Here is a 12,595-nt window from a genome sequence, read left to right as displayed (position 1 = left end):
CGGCGGGCTGAATGGCCCCTTCTGTGTTGTAGTATATTACAAAGTGTCAGAATCGCCAAGGGATCCTCGGGTTATACACAGTAACTTCATTGCAGTGTGAATGTAAGCCTACTTGTGACAATAATAAAGATTATTATTATACCCAGTTTGACTCTTCTGCAGTCCCATTCCAGGGGAAGGGGTTCTTGATATCGCTGACGGGAGCCCCCTTCCCGTCAGATCCACCTTGCATTTTTGTCGGAGCTCTGTCGCTGTCTGCAACCAAGCGTCCCGTCCTCAAAACGCTGCTTACACTTCAATGCGACCAACACATTTAACCAGTCGACAGGCTTTTCACAAGCATTTTAAACATGAAAGCAGTTTACATTACATCAGTTGCAATTGATATGAGGCCGTAACTGAATGGATTCCTGGGGGTTATTACACACCATTTGCAACTCTCCCAAGATTCTCCATTGATGCTTGGGCCCAGTCAGACTGTCGCTGGTTCCATCCACCCAGGCAACGTCCAATTCTCGTCACCACCATTGAATAACTACGCTAATCCATTCCAACCCCCAACCATGCCCATGAAACCAAAATAAGAAAATACCAATCTCAATGGAAAGAAGAATGGATTTGAGACAGCATTGTCTAAACAGCACACCGACACAAATTTCGCAGTTTGGGTGGCTGCTATTTCACTGGATTGTGGAAAATCTCCCGTGACATTTAGGGTAAAACGCTGATGAAAATAAGCCCCGTGTCCTTCGGTATGATATCAATGACAGGGTGATATTACAAACCAGCTCCGACTGTCTGTCACACTCTGGAATAAACTGTTTCATGTAGATTATGAGGTTGGCAGCATTCGTTCACCAGAAATCTTAGTTTTTATAATGCTGTCAGAACTCAGTTGTGCAGTGAGCTCGAGAGGTTTGTTTCCAACCCCCCGATTCTTGGGATCACATGACAGGGCGAATTGAGAAATTAATTTGCTCGATGTCTTGGTTCGGAGTCTCTTCTGTTTATAACTGGGGAATGTTTTAAGACCTTTGCTGCCAGGCGAGCTGAGATCAGCAAACACAACCACAAATCTGACTGGTTCAGCATGGCTTATCTCCACTAAATCACCCATTGGCTCCATTTAACTAGACTCTACTTTTTTCCAGCAGAATTGTCATTTGGTTGCATAGCCCGCGCTGATATTCACATTAATTCGGTGCTTTTTGCACTGTATCAATGCTCCCCTGATGTGGAGATGCCGGCGCTGGACTGGGGTGGGCACAGTAAGAAGTCTTACAACACCAGGTTAAAGTCCAACAGGTTTGTTTGGAATCACTAGCTTTCGGAGCAGAGCTCCTTCAGTCAGGTGAGCGAAGGAGCTGCCCTCCGAAAGCTAGTGATTCCAAACAAACCTGTTGGGCTTTAATCTGGTGTTGCAAGACTTCTTACTGTACTATTCTCAGTTCGAGTTTGACGCCATGCCCCAGGGAGGGGGATTGTTTGGGGGGGGGGGGGATGCTGGGGTTTGGCAGGGTTGCTAGGTTTTTGCAGTGTGGATTGGGGGTGGGGGGGGGGGGGGAGAGTTGGGGAGAGGTTTTTACACACCCGTACTGGAAAATGTCGGGGTGGCCATTGACAATAACGATACGTAACAATGAATTGTTGGTGACGTTCCGGGAGCAAAAACTCTGCGGATTTCCGAAACTCTGGTCTCTGGTGGGAGTGAACTGTGATCAATGTGTGAGCTGTTGGCCCGTTCAATATGCTGCTTCATTAGAGCGATTGGTTAACCCCCGATCAAACCATTTTGGTATAGAAATGAACGCAGAAACCGCTGGAGAATTCAGCAAGTCACCATCACAATAGATGAAAAATCATTGGCTGACCCCCCCCCCCCCCCCCCCCCCCCACCCCGCCCTTCTCCAGAGATGTTGTCTAACCCGCTGACCATGTCCAGCTTTTTCTGTTTTCATTCCAGATTTCCAGCACCCGGAATTTCATGATTTTTTTTTTTGCTTTAGTGTCGATCTTGTTTGATTGGGGGTTAGCAGAAAGAATGGTCAATCGGCAGTTAAGGAAATTGGCAAAGGAATCGGGGGCAACTCGAGGAGAGGGACCTTTTTTAATGCAGTAAGTTATAATGATCTAGGACGGGTTGCTTGGAAAGGCGGTGGAAGCAAATTCAACAATACATTTCCAAAGGGATCTGGATATGCGGGGATAGAGTAGCGAGTTGGGAATAATTACACCAATCTCTTTAGCAATTGGTTGCTCCGCCTTGTGGCGCAGTTTAGGGCCAGATGGCATAGTAATAGGCGCCACCCAGATGAGGAGGAATTTGTGCTCTCAGAGGGCAGTGAACGTGTGCAAATCTTTACCCCAGAGAGGTGCAGAAGCCGGGCCGTTAAGTATGCTGAAGGCTGAGATGGAGCGATTTTAATGAGTTTTTAATCAAGGGATAATGCGGGAAAGTGAGGTTGAGGATTATCATTGCAAAACTATCATTGACTGGCCTACTTCTGCTCCTACGTCTTATGGCCTTATAGTACAAACCTGAGGGCCGAATGACGTCCTTCAATGTTGCATTACCCTACGATTCTGTGTTGCTTCCCTCCCCAACAACCATGGTTTCTCTACTATTTGTTTGGGTTTTCTTTCTCCTGCTGATTACCTCGTTCACTTTATAAAAACGGAAAGAATAATTTACATTGACATAAATTTTCGGAAGTAGTAAAGCGCCAGAAGTCATTTCATTGATGTGAAATAGCAGTGAAACCTGGGCCATTGGATATTTTAAAGACTTGGTTAGATGGCTACCTGACTGACAAGTGAGTCAAAGGTTAGAGAGAGTGGGCAGGACAGTAGCATTGAAAGGAAAGGCTACAACCAGGTCAGACCGGGAACAGGCTCGAGGGGCCGAAGGGCCGATTACTGCTCCGAATTCGTATGGTCATAATCAGACAAGAATTAACACGGAGTCAAAGAAGGAGGCACAATAATGATCTCTACTGTCACAAGTAGGCTTACATTAACACTGCAACGAAGTTACATTGGGGCAAGTGAAGCGAAGCTGTGTCGAAGCGGTAGCCTTAAAGGAGGAGGGAGAGAGAGAGGTGGAGGGGTGCGGATGTTTTGTAAGGGGATCGGAGAGCCTGGGGTCCAGGATGCTGATAGCACGGCCATCAATGGCGAGGCCAAGCAGTGGCACAAGGGGTCAGAATTGGAGGAACCCCAGGGCTGGAGGATATTGCAGGAATGGTGAATGTATTAATGAATACCACACTTACCTCCCAATGTACTCATGGAGGTTAGAAGAATGGACGATTAATTTTACCTTACAGAGCATACCAAACAGGATACCTGTCCTCAGAGCGCCCCGGTTATCTTGGGGCCGCTTCAGATCTAGAATCCAAAAGTCTCTATCAAAATGAACTTCGATCAAAATACTGCAACGCAACATTGCATTCATGGAATTGAAGGACGTTTTGAACCCTGATATCATTCCGGAGAGCTGTATTTGTTTTGTTTTGCATATGTCAAATGTTTTGGCTGGGTGCAACAAGATGAACACCATGCATTAAAGTTATTATTGACGGACAATAATGGGACATCACTCAATGCATCGACTTTGCTTAATACTGGCTCCAAGCTATCCTGTCGCTCTCCAAATAGATTTTCTATTATATTCGGCACAATATGTTGACTGGGTTTATTTTCCCGCACGCTTCGGGAACCCAAACCAGCGTGAAATGATTTATTGCAGGGATACCGCACACCTAGCAGACAACTTCACACTAATGTTTCCGCAAGACTGGAGTGGATGTATTAATTCGCTCTAAGGGCCTGAATTAACCTCGGGAAGTCCCACTTATTCAGCCATGCCACGCAGCCCAGCAGAATAACGGCCTTACTTCACAGTCCCGCTCCCTGGTTGTGTACCTGCTCCCGGCAGTGTTTGATCCAATTATGGAGAATCTGGTGCTGTTAGCAGAGGAGACGGAGGAGAAAGCGGTCGCCCAAAGTAAATTCCCAAAAAATCCTAACTCTTTACCAGCTACCCCACCTCCCAGACACATACACGCCACCCCTTCCCGCACATCCCTCCCACACACACCCCACCCCACAGCCACACACCACACCTCCCCAGGTACCCTCCCCACCCACACACACAACACCCCTCCTGCCCACGCACCACCCCCCCCAGACACCCCCTCCTCCACATACAACACCCCTTCTTCATACACCCCACCCCTCCCCCCCCCACACACCACCCCTCCCTCATGTACCCTTCCCCTCCCACTCCCGCACAGACCACCTCTCCCCCCAGACACCCCCTCCTCCACATACAACACCCCTTCCTCACACACACCACCCCTCCCTCACCCCCAACACACCACCCCTCCCTCATGTACCCTTCCCCTCCCACCCACTCCCCCACACACCACCTCTCCCTCCAGACACCCCCTCCTCCACATACAACACCCCTTCCTCACGCACACCACCCCTCCCACCCCACACACCACCCCCTCGCCCCCAACACCAGCCCTCCCTCACACGCCCCCACCCTTCCCCCACATACAAATCACCCCTACCTTACCCCCCCCCCACCTCCCCCCCACACACACACATACACAAAACCCTCGATCCGAAAAAGGAAGATGGGCTAATGTGTCTCGAAGGGCCTGGATTGGATTAATCTTTTCAGATGCCGAATATGCTGCATGGGATGAATGCACTTTCAACATTTTCTGATTTAACTTCAGATTTCCACCAGAGTTTAAAAATAAATAAACGCCGAATCCCATTTGTAACAGGGATTGGAAATTACAATTTATTTTGCTGCAACTTTTTAAACACATAAACCTCAACAGGATCACATTCCTTGCATTAAATAACGAACCAAAATGACCTAAAGTTGAACGTTAATGATTAATGTATGGCCATGAAGGTCCCGCCGTCACAACCTTGCCCCTCGCCTGAGGTGTGGTGACCCTCGGGTAAAATCACCACCAGTCAGCTCTCCCCCCCCCCCCCCCCCCCGGAGGGGAAAGCAGCCTTCGGTCATCTGGGACTATGGCCACTTTACTCGACTTTATATTGAATAATTACATCGATGAGTTTTGTTTTCTAAACAGATATCGGTGTATTTTCTACTTGCGATGATTGAGTGTGAAATCGTGTTGTTGCATAAGCCCGAGGTGTTTTATACAATCCGCTTGCACATTAAGACAACGAAACAACCTCCAACGAATAGGAAAGGAGACTGATGTCAGTTTCTTACTGTGATGTTCCCATCCTTGTAAGATGCACCATTTAAACACCGAAATGTACCTTGTCCCTTTACCCAGCTTCCCTCCTCCTGTCCTATTCGACATCACGTGTGATTTCGAATTAAGTGAGTGATGCGTTTCCCTGTTTAACTTACTTTTGAATAAGCTCAATTCTGCAAACCGTCTCGGCGAAGAGTACAGAAACAGGCCACTCAGCCCATCGAACCGCTTTGGATTCACGTCGCAGTGTAAGGCAAACGCCAGGTCCAATTTAAACGCCTTGCCCCTTTAAGCATGACATTCTGAGATGATGCCCCCCGATGGAGCGGCTTTGCTGCTTAATTACCCGTGTGTCTAAGGACGTGGGTTGACCTTCATTGAGAACGTAACACGAGTGGCGTCTTGTGCGCTGTGCAAATGTACTTGTATTGCCTTTGTCCCGGCAGACCTCCACCACACCCTCCCCAAAGTCGACATGAGATTAAATAGAAGGGATAACTTTCTCCACTCAAATGAGACTCCCTTCACGAACTGCAGATCAAAGGAGTGGTGACCCTTTGTTCACTGAACTTGTCTTTGTCCCACCCAGTAAGTCGATTCAGCCCTTTCAAATGTAATTAATATTGAGATAAAAAAAACCCTGCAACTCGGATCTCGCGCCTTGAGGATCGCCCAGTTACAAAAACAAGGCATCAAGTCAAACACTAAAGGTTTCAAAATAAATTACACTTATTTAGATCCCTCGCTACCTGTGCAAAGTTATCGGTTTCAAAAAAAAATCCTTGAGGTGAAAACTCTTTTTTTTTAACGATTTGGAAGCCTCCGCGTTGCAAATCCCTCTTTTATTCGATGAGATTATTTTTACATCTTGTTGAAACAAAACGAACGAGCTCCCCAAGGACATGTGTGTGGGTGTGCTCCCCGACAAATAACCAACATCTCCACTTCACATTTTTCAGTAATATTTATTTTAGGTTAAAAATTCAAATAAAAAGCGACAGTACATAAAACGGTGGCAAATAATTAAAAAAAATACCTTGCTAAGGCGAGAGCAAACATTTAAAAAACACGTTACATTTTCCCCCCCACTTGTCCGATTGGAATTAAAAAATTTATATTTATATATAATATGTACAGAAAGGTAACTGAACATCAAGCAGTCGAGAAATAAGTACACTCCGTTCAGCAATAAATAATAATTTGTATTTCCAGCAGCAAGACATTAAACTCGTCTACGAGACAAAACGTTTTCTCAGAAACCAACAGTAACCTATATATAAACTTTCTCTCTCTCTATATTAACCACCGTATTGAAGGAAGCTACATAAATATTTCAAACGCGTAGAATTGGCTGAGTTTTAAAGTGCGGGCGTTACAAAGCAGCATCGTCACTCGCATATGGAATTAGTATCAAAATTAGCGACTCTTCTTTTTATGTGTAAGGTCAAAAAACAAAAATATTCTATTAGCATTGAGCAGTGACAGACAAAGTGAAAAAAACAACAATTTGCATTACAAAATAAGAGGGACACAAGTAGTTCATTCCCAGAAGGAGAGAGGACGCAGGAACCTGCCCAGGTCTGGCAGCACCTTGTAAGGAGGGACAGAGAGAGATTGAGAGAGATAAAGCAGAGTTCACTTCTCCAGATGCGTTAACGCCTTCTCTAGATGTGCGAACACCGTCTCCAGATGTGTTAACACCTTCTCCGGAAGAGTTGGCAACATTTTCCAGGAGAGTTAGCAACTTTTCCAGAGAGTTAGCAACTTTCCAGAAGAGTTAGAAACTTTTCCAGAAGAGTTAGTAACTTTTCCAGAAGAGTTAACAACTTTGAACTCTCTCTCTCTCGATCTCCCCACTGATGCTGTCAGACGTGCTGAATTTCCCCCCCCCCCCCCCCACCATCATCTCTTCTTTCACATTCCAGCATCTGCTGTATTTTGCTTAAAAATTTCATTTTCGGATCTCTTCCCCGCTCCGGGGCAACTTTGTTTTGAGTTCATTAGTAGCTCTGGGCTGGAGAGGAGGAGGGGGGTGGGGGGGAGAATTAATCCTCTTCGCTCTGCAGGTCCAGGGGGACATCCTCGGAGTCGCTGTAGTGGGAGCGGGGGGAGAACTCGCCGTCGCTGCGATGGGAGCGGGGCGAGGTCTTGCTGCCCTCCTGCGAGGTGGAGGAGGCGGGCAGCCCCCCGGGGGACCTGCCGGCGGAGGCTGCCTCCGGGAAGGGGAAGGAGGGGTAAGAGGCGGCGGGCGGCGCGGGGTAGCGGCGGGCGGCGGGGAGGGCGCCGGCGGCGGGAGTGGAGCCGGCGGCGGGAATGGCGCCCCGGGGCTGGCCCTCCGCCTCGCCGCCCCCCTGCAGCAGCTCGGCCAGCGCGTTGATGTAGATCTGCGCCATCTGCAGCGTCTCGTACTTGGACAGCTTCTTGTCGTTGTTGAAGGAGGGGATGACATTGCGGAGCTGGTCGAAAGCGTGGTTCAGGCCGTGCATCCTGCGGCGCTCCCGGGCGTTGGCCGCCAGCCTCCTCTGCTTCTGCACGCCGTTAACGTGCCGGCTCGGCGGGGCCCGCTGCCGGCAGCCCAGCTCCTCCAGCCCCACGCCCTTCAGTTTGCACAGCTCCCGCACCTTGATGGGGCTCTTGCCCCGTCCTCCTCCTCCGCATGCCAACTCCGCCTCGGCCCCCAGCAGCAGCAGCTCCTCCGAGGACGAGCCAGGCGACAGGTAGTCGGCGTGAGCCGAGCAGGTGCTCTGCAAGGTGGGCGCCAGCCAGCCCCTCGGGTCGGTGTCCAGCAGGGAGAGTGCAGCAGCGGCGTACCCCTGAGCTGTCTGCTGCTGATGCTGCAAACACCTTCCAGTCGCGGCCAACTCTTTCATTTCAGCCCAGTCTTCCGAATGCACCTGGCTCATTGCAAATCGAACGATTACAAACGCAGGAGGGGCGTGGGGGGTAAAAAAAAACGATGCAAAAAATCCAAAGTTTTGCAAAACAAAAAAAAAACAAGAAAAAGTTTTTGGAGTGTGACTTTGTTGCAGCTCCCAATATTTTAGTCTTCTTGCAGTTTTGTGTGTGTGTGTGTGTTTGCATGCGCGTGTGTATGTTTATGTAAATAGCACACCGCGCTGCATTGAGGCGCACACGCCGGCCACAAGACGATGCGAGCCACCAGGCGTGTGCAGGTGGGGGGAAAGAGCTCACCCCGCACAGACAGACACACAACACGCGCTCGTCTCGCCGCGGTCCCGGGCTGCGGCCGCCCTTTAAATGCGGCACGCGCCGCCCGGGGATCAAAGGCGCCGCGCGCGCTCTCCTGTTCTGTGCGCGCGTGCCACCGGGGTATGAATGGGGCGCTCACGCGCGCCGGTCGCGTGTTGGCAGCCAATGGGCGTGCGAGCCGGCGCGTGCGGCTGGCCAATGAGCGAGAGCGCCCCCTCCCACCACCAATGGAAAGTGTGTGGGGGGAGGGGGGGGGGGAATAGGGGCCAATATGCAAATGACCATGGGAGGAGGCGGCCAATCAAAGACAATGGACCTGGCGCGGGCGGGCATAGGCTCCCGGGACCTCACCCCGTTTGTCTCAATGGAAAGAGCAGGCACGCGCCCCCTCCTCCTCCCCCTGTCCCCGGGCCGCATTCCACGCCTCGCGCGCGCCGGCCACGCGACTGGCTTCACACCCTCTCTGGTGCGGGCAACGCGCTGGCTGCACCTTCAGCACTCACCCCACACACCTACCCCATCTCTTACAACAAACACCCAGCAAAACCATGTGCCGAAAGGGGAGGGTGGGTGAATTAATAAAAAATTGCAATCTTTAATTGTGCAACGATTTTAACATATCCTTTTGCAAAATGCCAGAGATGGTCCACATTGAGATGACCCCCCCCCCCCCCCCGCCCCCCCCCCCCCCCCCCCCCCCCGCATCCGCAACCGACCGCACTCGGTATTAATCTCGAAAGCATTTCTCAGTGGACTCCTTTAAGGCGCCCACCGACACTGAAACTTTGCATTGCACCGGGGACTTTCTTCCACCCTCTTCCCACGGATGGCCCTGCTCTTTATTTCTGAGCAGTCGGCCACGGGAGAAGGAGCAGGACTTCTCTACCCCCCCCCCCCCCCGCCCCGTGCAACTGCACGATTGCAACGATAAGGGAACAGAGCTCTGCTGTCTCTGTCTCAGACATCAAACGTTGCAAGTTTGGAGGGTCACCTCCGAATTGTCCCCCAAAGTGCACGTCCGGGACACCCCGTGCATGTGGCATTTAAAGCGAGAAACTCGCACGCGTTTGGCAGCAAGAGTCACTGCTGGGAGTGTGCAGCTGAAGCACCCCCTGTCCACCCCAATGCAGAAACGCGCCGCGTTAAACCCATTAAAGGATTAATTTCCCCGCTGCGGAGTGTTTGCTGCACAATTATTGAGCATCCACTTTTTTCCCATTCCAGCTTCTGGTTCCACCCCCCCCCCCCCCCCCCCCCCCACACACACACACATTAATTTAACACTGGAGACTAAAGCTGACAAGACAGTCAGTCGTCAATGCCACCTTTTTATTAAATAAAAGAAAATCAATTAAACATTTTCGGTTAAATTGCAGAATCTCTTCCACCCCCTCCCGTTGATTTCCGAGTTACTGTGCTCAGGGATGTGGGATTGACAGAGGTGTGTGTTGGGGGGGGGGGGGGTATTTTTCACTCTGAAAGTTAGTAAGAGGGCAGGTCTGCCCCTTTGACCAATGCATTGTGGAAGGGGTCCACCAGCCTTTGAGTTGAGGAAAAGATCTTCCCACACAGGATAACATCTCACTGGCACTAGTCCCATTTAAGTTAAGTACAGTGGAGTCTTCTTTTATACAACAGCGCTCCTATTAAATCAATCCGAAACCTTGAGTATTTATGATGGTCTCTCTCTCTCTCTCTCATCCAGAATCTCCACTAATTCACATCGAATCCCCCGAGGGCACTTGTGCATTTGGCCGATGTTTCAGCCGAAAGAGATGCTGAAATTATCCCCACAGCCCGGGGTTAACACACAGGCGGAAATCATTCGCAGCCGTTTACCAGGCGGGGGGCTGTGCTGATGGAACCATGAGGCAGAAGGAGGCCATTCGGCCCATCGCGCCGGTGCCGACTCCACCAAAGAGCTGTTCAATCAATCCCATTCCTCCCTTCCCCAATCTCGCCCTAAAGAGCTGGAAGCATTGCCTCTGATCAATCCTTCCTTTTGAACATCACTATTGGCTGTGCAATCAGAGAGGGCAGCATGTTCCAGATCAGAGCAGCTCACTGCATAGTTGTCTAACTTGGAATGTTTTGAGTGCCAATCCTTTTAAATCTGTGGCCTCCACCCCCACCCCCCCCCCCCCCTCCGCCCCACCTGGCCGGTACACAGGCCGATGTCCCCCTGTTTAAAAACAATTCTACTCCCACCCTTTGACAAACAACAGAAAGCTCCTCTTCTCATCCGCTTTTAAGTTTAAACTGGGCTGTGAATCAGGAGCTCGCCTCGATGAAGGCAAACCCCTGGCTTTGAACTTTGGGTTACCGAGTTTGAAACAGCAAAGGGCGGCGCCTGTGAAATTGACAGGAGCGGAGTTTGTTTCACGGGTTGCGGGTTTGCCACCAAGGATATTGTACGGTGCGCGGGGCGAACAGTGTAAGCTATTGTCAGAGGTTCTGCCAGTTTTGCTGTGAATCCTATTCAGCGATTCCAGGTAAAGGTAGCCCACCTCGGGGAGAGGTAGGCCAGCGATGCCATCGAGTTGTGACATTAAAATACAGAACAATACAGAGCTGAAGGCTGACAAGAAACACAACTTTTTTTTAACACGTGTCACAGGTCGGGCTGTCTCGCCCAGTCATCCTTGAATTCGGATAGCTTTGCAAAAAATAATAATACGCATCAACGAGTTAGAGACATTTATTTACGGGATATAAACCACAACGCAACTGTTTCCCCTGGCAATGCCGAATATCAGATTGTGGCCAGTGCTGGTGAATGAAAAGTTTACGGAAACTTGTGCCCCATTCTCCATTTTCTCTCTCCCTCTCTCTGGTCAATCTTAAACCTACTTGTGTTTCCTGCCTGTGTGCGTGTGTGTGTGCGTGTGTGTGTGCAAATTCACTCTTTCACACTTGCAGTGGGCGCTCTGTCTCACAGACCCCCACATTCATCTGTAAGACTCGGTATCCCCCATTAACTCTGCACTGAAGTGACATCCAGATGTGGCAAGTTGGAGTGGAATCGAACACAGTGAGTGACAACAACGCTCCATCTATCATCCCTGGAGAACTGCACCGTGTCAATGCCTAAAGACATTTATAATAATCTTTATTAGCGTCACAAGTAGGCTCACATTAACACTGCAATGAAGTTACTGTGAACATTAACGAATACGATCTAAAATGATGAACAGGCGCAATTAAATTCGTTGCTTCCATTCTTAAACTAAAAACGAGATGCCTGGATTCCACAGACGCACCTTCCCGAGTTAAACTAAACTTCTCAGATAATATTCATCACAACGATTCGATATAAAGGCTCTGACTGTCTTGGGTGAGAGTGTAGCTGATAGTCGTGAGATGTGTTTCTTCTGTCAGACATTGAGTATCCGCGCTGGGGTGGGGATGGGAGGGGGGGGGGGGGGGGGGGGTTGCAGATTGGGACGAATGGGCGCAAAGATGAATTTGGACGAATTATTGGAAGTCGTTAAAATCGAAGTCAAGTCGGCTGACACTCTGCGGCCCGGGATTTCTCAGTCTCCCTGAAGACTTTGCGCTTCATTGCTGTGCCCAATGCCACCCCCCCCCCCCCCCTCCACCCCCATCCCTCCCCTCTCTCTCCCCCCCCCCCCCCCTCCCCCCGTGCCACACCAGGTTGAATATTGTAACTCGGGCTTATTAAAGTGTCCCCTACACAATGGCATTCTGTGTCCCATTGGCCACGCTCTGCTTGCCGCTTACAGAATGTTCAGGCAAAATGTGACACGATGTTGCCCCGGCACATTATTCAGTCTAGATACCAGCTAACACAGTGGCGTCTCCATGGCAACCATACAGCAGACTCCTTCCCACAAAAAAACACACACACGAAAATCAAGAGACAGGCCGGGCTGGGGGCTAGGGAGAGAGAGATTATAAATTACATTAGCAAATTAGACAGAAGAGAGCGCATATCGAATAAATCTGCTACCCTGTACAATAATAACCCCGAAAAATCGCCGTTTAGTTCCTTCTGTATATACATATTTTGCGTTACAATGATTCCTTCCACATGTCCATGTGCTGACTTATTGTAACATGATCTTAACAGAACTTGTTGCAGTACCGCTATAACCTCTATTTCTGTCACT

General features: G+C 49.8%; 1 protein-coding gene across 1 annotated transcript; it reads right to left on the bottom strand.

Annotated features, from left to right (window-relative positions):
* Positions 1-7,300: 7,300 nt before the first annotated feature.
* atoh1a (atonal bHLH transcription factor 1a) lies at positions 7,301-8,158 on the bottom strand. The gene has a single exon (XM_038793060.1). The coding sequence runs from the start codon at positions 8,156-8,158 to the stop codon at positions 7,301-7,303; it is 858 nt and encodes a 285-aa protein (XP_038648988.1).
* Between the last annotated feature and the right edge of the window lie 4,437 nt (positions 8,159-12,595).

Source organism: Scyliorhinus canicula, chromosome 3 (assembly GCF_902713615.1).
Source record: "Scyliorhinus canicula chromosome 3, sScyCan1.1, whole genome shotgun sequence".
Taxonomy (NCBI): Eukaryota; Metazoa; Chordata; class Chondrichthyes; order Carcharhiniformes; family Scyliorhinidae; genus Scyliorhinus; species Scyliorhinus canicula.
Note: the sequence above shows the minus strand (reverse complement) of the source record. Positions and strands in the feature narration are given on the sequence as shown.